At 42.0% G+C, this 17,681-nt stretch overlaps 4 protein-coding genes across 4 annotated transcripts; 3 read left to right on the top strand and 1 right to left on the bottom strand.

Annotated features, from left to right (window-relative positions):
* Positions 1 to 1,149: 1,149 nt before the first annotated feature.
* On the top strand, positions 1,150 to 3,272 carry rpl26 (ribosomal protein L26). Its single transcript, XM_067248321.1, has 4 exons — positions 1,150 to 1,187; positions 1,893 to 2,065; positions 2,273 to 2,413; positions 3,105 to 3,272. Exons 2-4 carry the CDS (start codon positions 1,898 to 1,900, stop codon positions 3,231 to 3,233), a joined length of 438 nt encoding a protein of 145 aa, XP_067104422.1. The 5' UTR covers positions 1,150 to 1,187; positions 1,893 to 1,897; the 3' UTR covers positions 3,234 to 3,272.
* A 1,633-nt stretch (positions 3,273 to 4,905) lies between these two features.
* On the top strand, positions 4,906 to 7,313 carry atp6v0e1 (ATPase H+ transporting V0 subunit e1). Its single transcript, XM_067247838.1, has 4 exons — positions 4,906 to 5,137; positions 5,748 to 5,795; positions 6,733 to 6,861; positions 6,970 to 7,313. Exons 1-3 carry the CDS (start codon positions 5,034 to 5,036, stop codon positions 6,824 to 6,826), a joined length of 246 nt encoding a protein of 81 aa, XP_067103939.1. The 5' UTR covers positions 4,906 to 5,033; the 3' UTR covers positions 6,827 to 6,861; positions 6,970 to 7,313.
* Positions 7,314 to 7,434: 121 nt separating this feature from the next.
* On the top strand, positions 7,435 to 10,757 carry bnip1a (BCL2 interacting protein 1a). Its single transcript, XM_067247700.1, has 6 exons — positions 7,435 to 7,535; positions 7,968 to 8,060; positions 8,214 to 8,305; positions 8,441 to 8,545; positions 8,690 to 8,808; positions 9,056 to 10,757. The coding sequence occupies exons 1-6, from the start codon at positions 7,452 to 7,454 to the stop codon at positions 9,250 to 9,252; spliced, it is 690 nt and encodes a 229-aa protein (XP_067103801.1). The 5' UTR covers positions 7,435 to 7,451; the 3' UTR covers positions 9,253 to 10,757.
* Positions 10,758 to 12,188: 1,431 nt separating this feature from the next.
* nkx2.5 (NK2 homeobox 5) lies at positions 12,189 to 13,566 on the bottom strand. The gene is made up of 2 exons (XM_067248274.1): positions 13,236 to 13,566; positions 12,189 to 12,796 (listed from the first exon to the last, which is right to left on the bottom strand). Exons 1-2 carry the CDS (start codon positions 13,564 to 13,566, stop codon positions 12,189 to 12,191), a joined length of 939 nt encoding a protein of 312 aa, XP_067104375.1.
* Positions 13,567 to 17,681: the final 4,115 nt, after the last annotated feature.

Below are 17,681 nucleotides of genomic sequence, written 5' to 3'. Positions count from 1 at the left end.
GCAAGTGGAAGAAAGGATTGTGCTCGGAGGACGAAAGAGGTACGGGAGGTAACGTGAAAAACATTTCATCTTCTTCTCCGGTTCTTTCCTCTGGCAAAACGCTCCGGTGGTGACTCCACATCCGCACTGCCGCGACAGAGTGTAGACCGGGGGTGAGAACAGCTCCCCGTGCTCAAGGGGCTATGACAGCATCACTTCGCATAGTGCGAGCATAGTCCGTAAACTGTGTGTCGGGGAGCGAGGGGAGCGCACCGCGACAACGCGCCTTCGTTCGTTTCAGTTGCCGTAGGTTCGGTTCGGTCCAGGTTCATTTCCAGAGTGGTGCGGCCACGAAGGGGAAAGCTGAAATCAGACTGTAGCCTGGAGAAAGGAAGGAAAGGGAGGGGATCGGCAGGGGGATATGCTGGTGGGGGTGGATGCTGATGTGTCGTCTGATGTGAAGTTTACTGTCCCATGTTACTTCAGCGTGAGATATAAACGCCTATAGGCTGCTTCATTGGGTCGCTTGTCTTAACAGAAGCATAATTATTAGACTAATTGGCAAACGTGTATCAGTTCAACACCAGTTTGTACACACTTAAAATGTTCTTTACACTGATAGGCTATGTATCAGACAAAGTATATTTAGGCCTATATTATCGTGTCAAAATAAATATTATTGTATCAGGTATAGGCCTACGTGTAATTTTACTGTGTCTCTGACAGAAGTTGCGTAATTCAATGGGTTATAGGCCAGCTTGCATGAGTATTTTGAAGTATAATTATTAAATATATATATCACACTATTATTAAATGTAATACTCCCTCACGCGCACACACATCATAAACATTGTGTGTGTGTTCTTTTTTTTCCCTGATTTCAATGTTTCCGTATAAGCTAATCGAACTCTTTATTAACATTGAGGCACAACAACTCGTGAAAAGTGTTAAAAGGGAAATTGAAAGGATGACTTTGAAATATTAAAGACAAATAACACAATTTAACTAACCTTGAAAGCCAATAAAATCTTTATGTTATTCAATATGTCACATTGTGTAGTAGGCTACTTTGTGTGTGAACCCAGAATAAAATACATTCACATTTATTCTCGTTTTACATCCTCTCGCGTGACTCGCGTGTGAACTAATGTGAGCGGAAGCACTATGTGAGCCTCTTTTCCGCCGGCCATTGAGGAGTACTAGGCAGGGTAAGAATTTCTTGCTAACGTTGTCAGAAAGTAATCAACCTCCATCCTCTATTTTCGCCGTTATTTTATGTCCCCCATGTATATTAAAGAAAGTAGTACACATGACCTTCAATTAAAGTCCAGTATTGTGTGCTGATGATCTTGCCCGTGACAAAATACAATGTCTAGTTTTCTGCTTCGGTCTGCTAGCGTAAGCTTCACATTGAATTGACATGCCGTACAGCCCTTCCAGAGTATTCGTCTTTAGTTGGTTGCAAGTACAGTACCTAGTGTCTCAATTTCGATGTGTTTGAAACAGTGGTACTGGGTTGTACCGTTTCAAATATTGTGGATGTGAAGGCTTGTTTTGAAGAGGGAAGAAAAGAGCTACCCAGCTAGGGTAGCCAGTACAGTAGTAGGTTGCTAACGGCGTTAGCTTCACACACATGCCCTAACAAGTTGATGACTTTGAGAATCGATGTGAGACATGCATTGTTAACAAATTGAGTAGTGTCTGGTGTTATTCGGTCTTGACCCGTGCAGGTGTATTGGCACAGTAAAATGGCAATGGCTCAACAACGATTACGTCTTAACCAACTAGCTGTGTACTTCTCCGTGTATGACTAGCAGCTAATGGCTATCTACCCCGATTTCCAGTACAGTAGGCTTTCATTTGAGATGTTTGGCATACACCTACTGTTGCTGACCACTGACTTGTGTTTATAGCCATCATGAAGCTGAATCCATTTGTGACATCTTCGCGGCGCAAGAACCGCAAGAGGCACTTCAATGCCCCCTCACACATCCGGAGGAAGATCATGTCCTCCCCCCTCTCCAAGGAGCTCCGTCAGAAGTATAACGCGAGGTCCATGCCCATCCGCAAAGATGACGAGGTCCAGGTAAGACTTGGTCAGACACTACACCTGAGTAACGAGCTCTGAAGTCGTAGTTCATTTGTGAGCACTGTACGTTTGTTTTGTCAGCATCACTGGCCAGCAACTGTCTAGTAGCCCTTTGATCAGTGTACACATGGTCCAAACAAATATTGTAACAGTTATTGTAGTTCATGGTGATTAACAGTTGGTGGCATTGGGTGTGTATTGCAGGTGGTTCGTGGACACTACAAAGGCCAGCAGATTGGCAAAGTCGTCCAGGTCTACAGGAAGAAGTACGTCATCTACATTGAGCGCGTACAGAGGGAGAAGGCCAACGGAACCACAGTCCATGTCGGCATCCACCCCAGCAAGGTGAGGTTTCCTTGGATCACCCCAACTCCCATGCGTGCTTGTGGTTTCAATAGTGAACAATGACATCTTCTAGAGTAGTCTGTTTACTCTGAGAAATGGATGGAGTTATTTGTTTTCGCAACTAGTGTTCTAAATCATGTGATACTAGGGGAGCCCTTGTATTTCTACATTCATTGTATGAGTGGATGATTGCTCTAACAGCTATCAGTTAGCAGATTGAATGTTGTGAGCCTTACTGAAAGTTAAAATAACATTTAGCCTGTTATTTTTTTAGGGGGGGAGTAGAGCAATAGGTGGATTAAGAGTAGATCTGATTATGCAGCAGAGATGCCGTGCTTTTTTGGCGTTTTGTCTGCCAAAGATCTCAATTGAATAATTCCTGTGGTCAAAGGATTTTCCATATTAAAGCTGAACCTTTTGCCTTTCACCATAAGTTAGGTGGTTAAGACATTGTTAACAATGTTGATACAACCGTGACTGGATGTGACAGGATTCTTGAATGAGTATACATTCTGGACTTTCTTTCTGAGAATTGAATAATTACCTGTCCATTTCAATGACTGTTGCTTGCGTTATCTTTCTGACTATAGATCTATGAATTATGGACTATGCAGCCAGCTCCCGTCCTTTGAGAAATGGTTCCACTTAAATATTGAAAGAGGATGTTCAGCTAATACGTTTTCTCCTCCAGGTTGTGATCACCAGGCTAAAGCTGGACAAGGACCGCAAGAAGATCCTGGAACGCAAGGCCAAGTCTCGTGCCGATGGCAAGGAGAAGGGCAAATACAAGGAGGAGACCGTAGAGAAGATGCAGGAGTGAAAATGATCTTTTGCTATCAATAAACTGTTGTAAAAAGTGGTTTTCATGTCTTGTTTTGATATGGGAGGGTGGTTGAAAGGGTGCATGCAAGGATAGAAGTGTAACTGTTGAAAGCCTGTGCCGGTGAAAATAGGCCTTGTTCTATGTTATTTCAAATTTAATGAAGGGAAAAAATTTGTAATCCTTTAGTTAAAGGTTTGTATACATATATATGAAGTGCCATACAAATATTGTAGATGGTATGGGTATATTTGCTTTACAGTCAGTAATTACAGGTACAATTTTATTGAATCCTATGAATGGGTCTCTGTTTAGACACCCATTTTAATCGTTTAGCATATTCACTGAAAAGGCCATATGGCACATTGAGTAGAAGTAGAATTTTAGAGTGCTAAAATATGGAGAAAGCTTTATCAAAATTGAAAGTGTCAATCATGAGTTATGTTAAGTTTTCTGAATGGTAGGAGTGGGCAGATCGATCTAAAGTATCGATTGTATCAATACCAACGTTAGTATCAGTTTTTATTGATACCCTTCCCCACCCTCCCCTGCTATGCTCTGAGTTGGCACTTATCCCCGCCAGGATTTGCATCCCCTGGCTGCGGGAGCGCGCGTGCAATCAGAAGCGGAGTTTAAGTTAAACTCATCGGGTACACAGGTGAAAAAAACGCCTGACATGTGTATCCCCTCTGTAACCTTTGCTAGAAAATAGATCTCCATATTATCTCAGGTTATTCATTGTGACCAAAATAACGGAGAAAATAACACACATGATGGCAGGACAGACCCGTTGCATGTTAGGGGAGGGGGTACACATATCAGGTGAAAATACGGCCTGATGTAATGTGTATCCCCTCTGTAACTCATGGTAGACAGGTGAACAAAACAGAAATCACGTTTGAGGGACGGGAGGGACGGGTTATCAAAGACGGGGCATCCTTGTCAGACCACACACACAGAGAATGGACTGATGGAGGTAGCCTAGATTAAAGGAAAAAATATTGTTCATAAACCTGTGATGTCGAGTCACATAGATAGGCCTATCAGTCGGCCTATGTAGATAATGTGCATGGCAATATGGAACTTTGGATAACACTCAATTAATCCACAATACTAAACGACGCATTAAACAATTCACACGTCGCCTTAATGTAACAGACAAATAAACGTATTTATGTAGATAAATGAGTCCCTTGTTATTATGGAAAAACCTGTTGAGTCTTCCACGTTGCTATTTGTGGAGTGCACGCGCGCTCCAGCGGACCGGGGATGCAAATCCTGGCGGGGATAACTGCCTTGGCACGATACCGGCGTGCACGTGCAATAACACGACTCAGCAGCACACTATACCAACAATATGTTAATTAAAGGAAAAATCATAAATTCATTCAATGATCATGAAAATTCTCATTTTCAATTTTCATTTAAATTTCCATATAATGCATTGATGATGCATTCACTTCATAAATGATGAGGCATTGCTTTCTACCAAAGTAGAAAAGCTGCTTTTCTAAGTAAAAAGTATCGGGATGGGTATTGGTATTGGCCCTGTATTTACTTGGTTTCGGATCGATAAAAAATTCTGCAGTATCGCACACCCCTACGAATGGCATACATGACCAATGATGTGCTGTACCAGCCCCCCCTTGTACTACTCAGCGTCATGTGATTTCAACTTCCTAGTTGTGTGGTCTGGCTATTATCTGCAAGCAACAGTGTACACAGCTGGCTCACGAAACTTTGCCGAAGCAGTACAGAAGTACATTTCTGTGACTTATACATTTAGAACCAAAGAGAACTATGGCGGGACTTAGTTTTGCTATCCCTATGGCGGTAATGACACTGTTTTGGGGAATTGTCGGCGGAGTACTACCATGGTTTGTTCCTAAAGGACCGAATAGAGGGTGAGTTGATGAGTTTAGCCAGTAAGCTAACAAGTTAGCCACATTATAGACGTAAGACTTTAGTTTATACAGTTTATAAAAGTCATACAGAGTTACTTTATTCTACAGGCGAAGAGCGTTTTGATACCTAAACTGAAAATAAGGTATCTCCTCTACTTTGCTAGCTAACCTCTGCTCAGGATGGTTGAAAGCGAGTTTCTTTGCTGGTTTTTAGTGTCCCTTGCAATGCTAGACATTTCGACTTCAGTTCAATGATTACACAACCTTCCGTTGATATATTGTTCAATAGATAATGTAACATTCATGATAGAAGCAAGTGATACATTTACTGGGTTTGCCATTCTGGAACTTCCCCAATGGGTGCTAGTTCCCATCTCTACCACAAGTAAACCTATAATGGGCCTGCGTGCACTGCGTCGATCACATGATCTAGAACAACGTCTAGATGGTTGTATTTTAGATTGGCAAATGTGTGTTCCATAAAAAAAAACTGATATTACAATTGTTTCGTACCATTTTTATGTTAGACCTGAGATGGGTGCATAATAAAATGGTTTGTAGTGTCTACTTGCCTGTGATCAGTTGCAATAACGTTATTCCCATTCCTCAGAGTGATAGTTACCATGCTGGTGTTAACTGCAGTGTGCTGCTACCTGTTGTAAGTATTGACATCTAAAAAATCTAATGAATATCTCTGTATGACCCATTTTACCTTTTGCAATTGCAGTACTGTGGCCTCAAACATAAACTAAGGTTGTGTGTTTTTTCTTCTTGTTTTTTATTTTTTAAATCTAGTCTTACTCACAGGCCTACAGATACCTAGAACACTCCTCAAGAGCCATGTACAATGTGCATATAATAAGAAGCCACAAGTCAAAGCAATGGCTATCAAAATGTATTTGACAAGGTTTAAAAGGGTCTTAAATAAACAGCATGTTATAGGTCAAGCACAGTCACATAGCCCACACACACACATGTAGAGAAGGTGGTATGCTTCCGTATGAAAAGAGAGAGGCCAGACTGTTAAGCCTGAGGGTGTTCTCATTGACATTGATTGTTTTTTAAATGTTGTTGGAATCCCATCCTCACTGTCAGCCCACATTCATCACCAGTGTGTTGCACTTCCAGTTGTCGATAGGGGAAATGGGTGTTTAGGTAGCTAGTAGTCATCTCTCCTACCGTAGTAGCTCGAGACACTGGCCTTCTGCACTGTAAAATATTTAGATAGGGTGGGGTGAGCTTATTAAATATTCACAGGCAGTGTTTTTTTACTTTCTTTTAAGGGCACTAGAGGGCACCCTAGACCAGGAGAACAATGCACCTCTTCGGACTCATTCTGATTCTACATGAAAGTGCAGATATCCCCCTTCCCCTGGATCACTTACTCTTAAAATGAGAAGATTGGGGACATATGTGGCCGTTGATAATACCACTTATAAATGAACTGAGAGTTTTCTTTCCTTATGGTCTGGCAATGCCAAGCTTGTGGAAAACTAGCCTATCTAGCCAGGCATTGCCAGGGAAGAAGAAAACCAGGAGGACTATGTTAAGGGTCTGAACTGGGCATTTGTCTTACATTGCTTTTGTTGTCCCAGTTGGCTGATAGCTATCCTATCCCAGCTCAACCCACTGTTTGGCCCTGTCCTGAGTAACGAAACCATCTGGTACCTGAACTACCACTGGCCTTAGTTGTCAAACCCTACTGTCCAGTCAACCCCCTGCAGGTAAACTCATGCAGTATAATACTTTATAACATCATTCAAATGTTTGTCTAAATACTACAGAATTTTATATGAAGTATAGTATATAGATCATTCCACTTGTCTCCACAGAGAACCTGCTGCACACCCATGGAGCGCTTGATCCAAACTACATGACGGCACCTTGTAAATCACAATCCTCGTATATATATATAGCATGTGACATTGAAGAGATGCCCACAATGGTGCCTTGTACAAATTGATCCCCAAATAACTTTTCTAAAGTGTCTCATTTAATGTCTTTCACAAAAGTGAAACACAGAAATGACAACCTCCCATGGTCTGTGTTGTGTGTACAATGTGTTTATTGTTTCTAAGTGATTTGCAAATATTGATATGGATGTTTTATTTTTTGCCTTTCCTTTTTATTTCTTTAATGTTTCTGATGCCCTAATAATTAAACTGTCCTAAATCAATCAAGTCTCTTTTTTATCTTTAATAAATATATTTTATCCTACTGCATGAAAATGTCTAAAGGTCAGTTGATCTCAGAGAAACTCAAAACAGTTTATTTTGCCGGCTCCGTGCTTGCCGTAGATAACTAAGTCTCAAGAATGGCGTCTTGCATAGAGGTCCACGTCAGAATATGTGAGCAAGAGATTCTCAAATATGACTTGGATATCAAGGCTCTCATTCAGGTTTGAACAGTGTTATTAATATAAGCCTCACTCATGTAATGGCATATGTTAATCGTCTACGTTGTCATGTATTCATTACAGAAGATGGCTTGTGTTCCAGTACCAGCGAGCAGCTGGGTTCATAACATACTGACATAGCTTGCTTTCGTCGTGTCGTTTATTAACTGTTAGTGACAATGGAAGAGTGCATGGCAAGTCCGACATTACATTTCTAACTAGGTACTGTACATGTACAGTTTTAATATTTTTTGACTCAGTTATGTTAACATTTAATGTTTCGCTATAATGTCCGACTGTAATCGTTGTGTCTTTTGCCTTGGCTGTTTTGTGTCCCGGCACTTCCACCCAAACTTTTATCTGTGCTTAAAATTAAACTTTTGCCTCAATTCCATAACGTATCCACCGTTACGGTTAATGTTGTTTTGTAATCAGGATATCAATGAGTGCACAGGACCACTGTGCAAGCTGACAGATCTGAACTCGAAAGTAAAAGTAAAACTGCTCAACATGCGGCTGCGCATCCAGGTGAGGGCCAGGTGTTTGTATACAGTGCATCTGCGATTTTCTTTCAACCCTTAGCTGCCTTTCATGTATCATGTCAAAAACGATAATGGAACACTCCAAACTGCAAGCAAAGAAGACGAGGATGTGACGTCAGAACTGCTCTGGGGTTGACAGGACTTGGAACAGATGGGGATGGAGCAGGACAAGGAGTCTGACAAGATGGCCTTGCTTAGGGAGGTGGAGGGACACCGAAAACAGATGTTGAGGTGAATCAGGGTTGGACTTCACACACACCCTATCTCCAATTGTGTGCGTGTCCACAACTGAGATGTATGATAGTGTACCAGGTTTTGAAGAGTCTTGGGATAGCGCTGAGACTGATATTTTTTCTGTCTCTGAAGTAACCAGACAGCATGGAGGAAGGCAAACCTGGCAAGCAAACTCTCCATCGACAACCTGGAGAAAGAGGCCCTGCTCAATGGAGGAGACAGTGCTTTGAGACAAAGGTAAAGAAGGCTTGTTTTGCTCTTCAGTGCTCAATATTTGATCCATAACTGTTATGAGGTGTGATTATTTATTATTATACAGTATATCCAATGAACACAGAAGAAAGCCACTGCTCATTTGAATTATTATTTTTTTCCAATCAGGAAGAATACGAAAGAGGGAATGGCCCAGACGTCCAGTAACATCACAGAGAGCCTGATGAGCATGAGCCGGACGATGTCGCAGCAGGTGCAGCAAAGCGAGGAGACAATGACCTCTCTGGGTAGGTGGCGCCCCCTAGAGTCCAGGGCTGAAACATCTCAATCCTTAGTGTTTGCCTTGTAGATTCTTTATCCAGACACAACTGGCATCCATTTGTTTCCCTCCATTCTGACTCTCATAATAGTAAGTTAAAATTAAGACATACATTATTTAAACATAAAGAGGGAAAACAATTCTTAGGTATTTGACCGACGTCTGACATATTTGACTATCAGAGACGGTACAGTGTGGACGCGTTGTCTCCGTAGCAACATCATCAAGGACAGTGCTGGAGACCAATGAGGAGTTCAAGGCCATGACCGGGACCATTCAGCTGAGCAGGAAACTCATCACCAAATACAACCGCCGGGAACTCACCGACAAGCTGCTCATCTTCCTCGGCCTGGCCCTTTTCCTTGCCACCGTCCTCTACATCCTCAAGAAGAGACTCTTCCCCTTCCTGTAACCAGGGGATGCGTCTCCATAAGCTTAGGATGCTAGGTCCACTTCCTGTAGTGCTGTATAGACAGCCATCTCCATAGTCTTAAGAAGCCAGTTCCACTTCCTGTAGTCCTCTGACACCAGGGGCCACTTCCACTTCCTGTAGTCCTCTGACACCAGCAGGGCAAAGCAGCTTCAAGGCCCAGCTCTTATTTTCTTCCCTTCTCTTGATATTGCAGAAAGTGTTACGGTAATGAATTGCTTCATCTCCGCAGAAATAACCTCTGATCATTTGTTATACAAACATATACTACATAGAATTGGTCCAATATATTGGACATTTTTAACTAAATGACAGCGCATTTAAACCAGTCATTCTTTGTCGTATTTTTTCTTTTTCTTGTTAATTTTGCTTCCCCCCCACCTCAGTGGGAAGGTTTGATTCCATATCAGTATGAGGTGTCTAAACACCTAGTGGAATAGGAACCTGGCCAAGTCTCAGATATAGGATAAGGCTAACATTCCCCCAGTGTTAATCATAACAATTAGTGGGATGACATATGCTCTACCTGACCCTGGGAGCCATCTAACTACGCTGGGTTAATCCCTGTATAAACACCTCAGTTTAACACACATGGCCTGGTATCCCTGAAAGAAGTATAGGGCTGAAGCCTCCAACAGTGTATGTGTAATATCTAGCAGGGAAACCTGACTGTCAATGTAACCAGTGTTCACTCTGTTATTATACTGTCTCATTATGTTGTTAATTTATGATGCGTAATTACATTGTTTGTTACTGTTATTTATTGTACTTTGTGGAACCTAGGGACATCGTAGAAATTTTATTTTTCCTCAGTTTTTCCCCCCACTGGTCTGCCTTACTTCTGATTTAATTAACTGTAAATTGCTAATTTTATAATTTATTTTGTTAATTTATTTTGTTAAATGTTTTGATTCTACTTGTGAATGTAAATAATGTCGAAAAATTAATGTTTTCTTATTAGCAGTGAAAATTAGATTAATCTGGTTTGATGTGGCCACATCTCACACCATTAGCTCTCACGCAGTCCCAGTGGTGGGTATGCAGCCAGTCTGGGCTGGGCCCGGCCAGTCTGTCCTCCAGTGTTGGGCCAGGCTTGGTGACAGTGAGGCCTGCTCCCAGCAGCTCAGATGGGACTGAGCACCAGGAAAGAAAAGCAGAGGCAGTAATCACATTGGCGGCGATAAAGGAGCATGCGTTCCTGCCTTTCTCTAGATAAGACCCGGAAAAGCAGATTATCCTGACTCGTCTCCCTCTCTCTCCCTTTCTCTCCCTCTCTCTTTCCACCCGTGGGTGGAGGGAGAGGAGGGGGAATATTTTTAGGTTAGCTCGGTCCGGTTATCTGACTTTGCCTTTTCAACACCTCAGGGGAGTGGGTGGGCACAGTGGCTACATGACCTCCCTACCCCCTTAGTTGCCTTTTCTCATCATGGAACAGACTTTATGTTCGCGTCCAAGCCTTTTTTGTTGTTGCTTAAAAACGATCTAAATTAAAGTCATATCTCTCAAAATGATGTGTCGTTTGTGGGGTACATATGCTTTGCATATATAGGGATTAGACAGTGTCACATAACCCATAAGAGAGACAAAGGTTTGTGGAGTATGTGTGGAGAGACCTAAGAGAGAGACCTAAGAGAGACCTACGCGTCTCTTACTCATTTAAAGTGGGGACCATTTGCCATGGCCAATTCCTAGCCTGCTCATTTAGTTGTACACTTACACAAGGCCCTGGCTCGATGTCAAGCAAATTGAGCTATTATTACATTTAGAGCTGTGATAGTGTCAATCAAGTACAGAGTGCCAGATCTCGAAAAGTGAACTGATGTCTTAGTAGTTGGTCAGACGTCTGTTGAAGCTGGACAAGAAGTAGCCTATGTCATTCAGGGTTTAAAGTAGGATTTTCTAAGATGCACCATGCCAAGACCAAGTTATATTTAATATTTTTTTATACTAAATTAAATTGAAGTGACCAGTGTTTTAATTGTGTGTGAGTCAAACACACGTAATTGAATCTTCTATTCAACAAATCTGACAGAATGTAGAATAGGCTATCATAGAAAATCAAACACTTTCGCTTAAACTTATATTTCGTAAGAACTTAGCATGTCATAAAATGGGACACAGTCCGCTAACGAATGGCCATATGTGTTTTTTCTAAGTTTATACAACTTCTAGTCCCCCGATAAAACAAGTTGAAAAGCGCTTTGTAAAGCCACTTGAACAGTTTAAATTGACGCTTAACAACAGTTGTATGTGAACCATATTGCGCTTTTTGTAGGTCCATGATATTGTTTGACATGTAGGCCTAAAAGCTATGATTAACAAATATTCACTGATTTGATTTATGGAACAACAAACAAGCTACAGGCCTTTTATACATTCTATTGAATAGTAGGCCTAACAGTGCAATGTAGTCCATATTATTTATGTTTATTGTTTTTATAAATCGTGTAATTAGTAATATAAGTAGCAGATGATAGTAATAATAATATTAGGAATAATAATTTACATAACCTGTTTGTTTACGACGATATTGTTCATAAATAGCCTATGTAGCCTATTTACCAGTTGGATTCATTACAGTATGGTTGTCTTCCAAGAATTGGCTCAAAACAAAACAGACAACACTGAATCTATTACAAGAAACAACATATTTATTCACAAATTATACATGGGAAGATTCTGAGGAAATGTAAAAATGGAACATGCTTTTGCTGAAAAAAGTACACTGGCACAGCACGGTACATCCATGAAATATAGTTTATACACAAAACCGTAATGAACTTATGATCTTAATGCCACTCTATTGAGCTAAATGATACCTGCAAACGTAGGCCTAAGTCTTCAGCGTGAAAAGCAAATATTTCCAATATGCGTGCATGCGTTCACTCACATATTTCAACAGTTCTATACGTTTTAATTTACCAGGCTCTAATTCCATGTAAAGAGGACACTCCGTTACTGGAGGGAAATGTGTTTTGGACGTTATTCAGTTCGCCTACCCCAAAGTTCATGTAATTACCGTTGTTCGACGAACCCTGGATAGTTTGCATTGTGGCTGCAGGATAGCTGCATGGGTAATTGTTGTTACACCCTGGGCTTGGGTAGTTACTGAAGGTCGGATAACTGTTATAGGAGAAATGGTTGATACCCACGTTATAGGACGTGTTGTAGGTTGCTGTGTCCGTCAGACAGGGCTTTCCATCTCGGACCAGCACGGGAACTGAGATGCGCCTTGGTGGGGGGATACCGACCATCTCCAAGCTCTGGTCCTGTCTTTGACGCTTGCATTTATAACGCCTGTTCTGGAACCAGATCTTAACCTGAGTCGGGGTGAGTTTCAGCATACCGGCCAGATGGTCCCTCTCTGGGGCAGACAGGTACTTCTGCTGCTTGAAGCGCCGCTCGAGCTCATACACCTGCGCCTGAGAGAAGAGAACGCGCGGCTTACGGCGCTTCCGAGATTTAGGTATTTCAGAGTCTTCGGTCTTCACGTCCTCCACGGCTTCGTTCTGAGGGGTGTATACGTCTACAAAGTATAAAGAAATATATATGTAGTGTCATTGAAGTGTCATGTGAAAACTTGCCAAAAAAGGATGTAAAGCAAAACTAATAGGCTCTACAGCGAAGTCATAACAATTATGAAGTGAAAAGTGTGCTGATAAAATGTTAGTGTCAGTATTTCAAAAGGCCTCTCTCGTTGAGAGCATGGACAATTTATTTTAATTTATTGAACAACATATTTGTGCATTCACATTTTAGTCAGCAAATTAGTTTGCGCATGAATTGCACCCAATGCTTATTTTAAAATGAGCCTATTGTTCTAAATGTAACGCCTATAGTGTTGCTTTAATTTAGTTCCTTATGTTGGGTTGCGTTTGGTTGGATATTTCGATTGCAATTAAATGTCTGTTTAACTTTAGCCCAAAGTAGGCAACATTTGGAATTAAGACATATTATAATTGTACCTTTTTTGTGTTTTCCATCAAAGCAGTCTGTCTTTCCATCCTTGACTATGTCCATTTCTAAGAAAGTTTTTCCATAAAAGGCAGCGGCGAAATTAATGGCAGTATTTCGGTTTGCTTTAACTTCCTGAAGGTCATCTCCGAACATCGAAGCTCCGTGCGTCATCTCCCGGTGGGGTTCCTGCTTCAAGCGGGCCAGCATACAAGATGAGGTCGGTACCGCGCAGTCCATCCGGGGAGAGATGTCCAGGGAGATCATATCCTCATGACTCTGCTCTAGGTTTAATATATCCTTAACCGAGAAGGGAGTTGACGTGCTGGGGCTGGGAAACATTGCTGTGAAACGCCAATAGTTAAACTGACATAAGGCAGTAGGATAGGTTATTTCAAAATCACTACTGCTCGTTACTATTTACTATAAGCTTAAGTACTGGTTTGTTTAACCTGGGAGATCCTGAGTGAAGTGTGCATCTTGAACATCAACTCGTGTCTCCCAACTTTTCCTTGCCCCCTTCTACGACGTAGCTACAGTGACAGAGAGAGGACGGAGGGAGGGTGAGGGGAGGGTTCATGTCGGATGGAGAAACGGATGGACGGATTATCATTAGTGGTCCCATTTCCGATGGATCTTAATCGAATTCCAATACGTACAATATGTTTAAAAGATCACAACCATGGGTCTTTACGCATATCTTTTAAAGTCGGTTCAACGCTTAGCTTTTGTTTAATTGTTTAATAGAGTGAATAGGACTGAAACATCATTTTACAATTGGACCAGCATTAATCATCTTTACAATTAATTAAAGACGAATACTGCCATAATTTGTAGCCCACTGGGACACTATAAATTGAGAAAATAAACTTTAATGCATGAATACAGAAAACAATCTTATTTATCAGTCTTTACTGGGTAATTGTTGAAAGTGTGTGGGTGTGTGTGTGTGTGTGTGTGTTTGCGCACGCCCATACGTTGTTGCTTAATTATCTAATCCGGTGGGAAATGGAGCAGACAAGAGTCGAGGAGAGGAATGGACAACAGGTTGGTCCCCAAAGGCATAACCTGAAACCAGCAGCAACACACTCCGCTGTCTGCCTCGAGAGATCCTGGAGCCACTAGGTCGCTTATCTGGACGTGATAGCAGATGACAACAAACCCGCACCCACCCACGCAGCAGTTGTGGCCTAAGTGTCTGACATGGCACACATTTTAAATGATGGCTATTCTCTGAAATTGTTTTATTCTCATCTAATCTGTATAGGCAACTAGGCTGCACACATTTTTATGAATAAACTAGTTATATTATTATTAGGCCTATTGGTATTTTCATAAAATCCAAAGTTGAAAAGTAGCCTGTTGCGGTACAATGGAGTGAAAAGGGCGTAGGGTAGGCTAATGCCGTGGCAATAGCAAAAGGGCAGAGAATGCTGGCACTGAACCTATTATTAATGCGTGTGGAGACGGCCACAGGAGACAGACAGCATTATCGTTTGTTTTATCTCCAGCGTTTATCACAGCCACGAGGTAAATGGGTCCCCCTGTCTCCGACCCAGCGATGGTGTTTATAGTTTTAAAGACTATTTGCGCGCTTTGCAAGCTGATGAATGGTCGTGAAATCTTTTTCAGACGCTCCGAGCGTCAACACTGGCCTGTCTCTGGCTGCAATAACTGGTGAAATAAAGTAAACGGACACAGACAGCACCATGACATGGAAACTGTTTCCTCAGCCGCGTGATGTATTGGTTTCTGTAATGTTGTACGTACAACTAGTGGGATGTTTTTATTTCACATTGAAATATATATTTTTTTAAATGAGTAGGCCTAAATAGACTCGAACAAAGCTAGAGTTTTGACCTGCCTTTTGTTTTCTTTTGAGCTAATTTAACCTGGTGCCTATTTCATAACTTACGCAGACATATTGTTATTACAAATACACAAACATGGATCTTAATCATAACGGTGTAAAATTATGCCATTTACACCGACAATTAACCTATCAGCTAGAAGTCTGGTTATAGAAGCAGTAGTGTTGAAGTGGTGAACAGCAATAATAACAACAACAATAATAGTTTTTATTATTAATAATAATAATAATAAACGTAAAAGTCTAATAGGCTAAATAAACTAAATTAAAGAAACAGAAATTTATTTTTTGACAAATTGCCTATGGGTCCCGTAATTTAATTGCTTTTATGAATTGCTCACTTTAATTCGTAGGCCACCATTTTACAAGGTTTATTTATCCTATATTCTCTGTCAACTTCACAAATAGAACATGACAGGTCTATTACTGGCACATGGTTCATATCCCTAATGCACTGGACTACAGCAGTGTGTGCTCCCCTCTCACCGCCCAGTCTTTCTGCAACACGTCTCAGACTCAGATAAAGCGATAGATAACGTTGCTTAAAAACTTCCGCTGCACGGGTAGTTGTGGATATTTTGAGGCTCTCTTGGAATGAGCTGCGTGTGAGTGTGTGTGTGTGTGCGTGTGTGTGTGTTATCCAAATTAGTCTGTGTTCGTTCCTGGCGGTGGCTAGGTGTGAAGGGGCTGGCGTCATCCTGCCCTTCTCCAGGGCTGTCAATCAATCTAGATTAACACCCTCCTAATGGCGCTGACTAATTAGGAACTAAAGGATTAAAAATGACCAGAGAGAACGTGATTGAGACATTAACAAGGTTTTGTGTTTTCTTTGTCCATAATCGAAGCAAAATAGCCTGTATTACGCTTTGTATTGATACTGAAAACATTTTTAAGAATGGGAGAACTCCCCTCAAAATAAGGTTTAATGTTGTTATGCTATATTCGTCCTTTTTAAGAGCTAACGAACCATCTAGAACTGGGTCTTGGAACCTTGGGTTGTATGTTTTAAAAAAAGAGAGTTCTTCAAGAAAGGGTTTTGGGTTGCACCCTTTTGATGTGGGAGTTTACTGAATGTTCGTTCCAGTGTGGTTTGTTGAAAAGGATGGTCTGGTGAACGTATAAGCCACACGGCACAGCTACAGTGTGTACTTTGTTTTGGATATTCAGTGTGTGTGTTATTTGTGCGAAACATCTTTCAGTCATGAACCATCATCCAATATGTGGTGGTTCGCCACCTGTTTCTCTGAGTAGGTGAAGATGTCTTCTATTCCCCTCTGTAGAAATGAATAGTCCGAGCTGCTGGATTCCGAGAGTCCAAGGCCAGGCCATGGCCACACTCACACAGGTGTCTATCCATCTCTCTCACGCCACATGGCTCAAACTATATTAAAGACGGCTTTGGAGATGTGGACTTTTTCCACACGAGCTGAATGGGAACGTGGAGTTTACCGCCATCTGTTTCCCCTAGAAGGTTCGGGGGTGTTGAGTTTTCCTAACCCAGACTGCACGGAGTGCCAGATGAGCTCTCAGTATCCAGCCACTCATCTTACCCTCTTCAGTAACGACACCGTGGATCTGGAACGGACCGAAATGAGAAAAACAAACATGTCGTCATGCTGTTGTGTGCGACTGGCCGGTATTTTGTCTACGTTGAGAGTTATCTTTGAATGCCTTACCGTGGTCAGTGTCCAAGTCTGCCACCTTCTGGCACATATTTTAATTACAGGCATGAAATGGGACTGACGGGGGTGCATGTGTGAAGTGCTTTTTCCCAACCTTTGTCCTTCCTTTTGCCCTGTGGCCATAAAACCCAGATAAAAGTACAGATCTCCCCTCTCTTTTCATATCCTGGCTCTCCTTTCCCCTCTCACTCTCTCCTTCTCTCCCTGTCTCCTGACCTGCCTGTCACCCCACCCCAGCTCTGCCCACCCCACCCCTCCTTTCTCCTCTCCTTTCCTCTCATCCCCACCCAGTGCCCCATTCTCAGCTCATGTTCACGGACTTGGCGGGGGCTCAGTTCCCCGCCCTCCCATCCACCACAGAGTTCAAGGTGGTGGGGTGGGGCCCCAGGGGCCATGTTCCCGGGCCCATGTGAGGTGTGGATGGATAGTTTAGTCTGCACACTTCTACAGCTGATGCCTGGGGCGAGACATCTCCCACTGATCTTCATAGGCTTGTGTGGTTGAATCTGTCAATGTCAGGACATGTTATTGCTGGACTACTGCGGCTACCGTTATACTTATTGTTTTGACTTCCCTGCTTGTTGCATTGTCAAGGACAGTGTCCCAATATTAGCTTGGTCAGACATTGAGCAGCCCACATATACTCACCAGATATTAAATGGTGCATGGGATGTAAACTCTTTCAAGTGGTTGTGTAGGCTTGGCTTGTGTGTGAATCGTTTTTGGATTTATTTATCAGGAACTGAATTAGTAGCAGAACATTTGGTAGGTTATCTGTCTGTATTACTTTGTCTGTTTTTTTTCTCATTTGATGGAACACATTCGGTTCAGTTTGTGTTTTGACCACAGGAGGGCAGTGCCTCCCAGTATACAGTAGCATGGCGTGAGCAGAGAGAGAGGGAGAA

The sequence above is a fragment of the Osmerus mordax genome, chromosome 12 (assembly GCF_038355195.1).
Source record: "Osmerus mordax isolate fOsmMor3 chromosome 12, fOsmMor3.pri, whole genome shotgun sequence".
Lineage (NCBI taxonomy): Eukaryota > Metazoa > Chordata > Actinopteri > Osmeriformes > Osmeridae > Osmerus > Osmerus mordax.
This window is presented reverse-complemented; position numbering and strand designations above follow the sequence as displayed.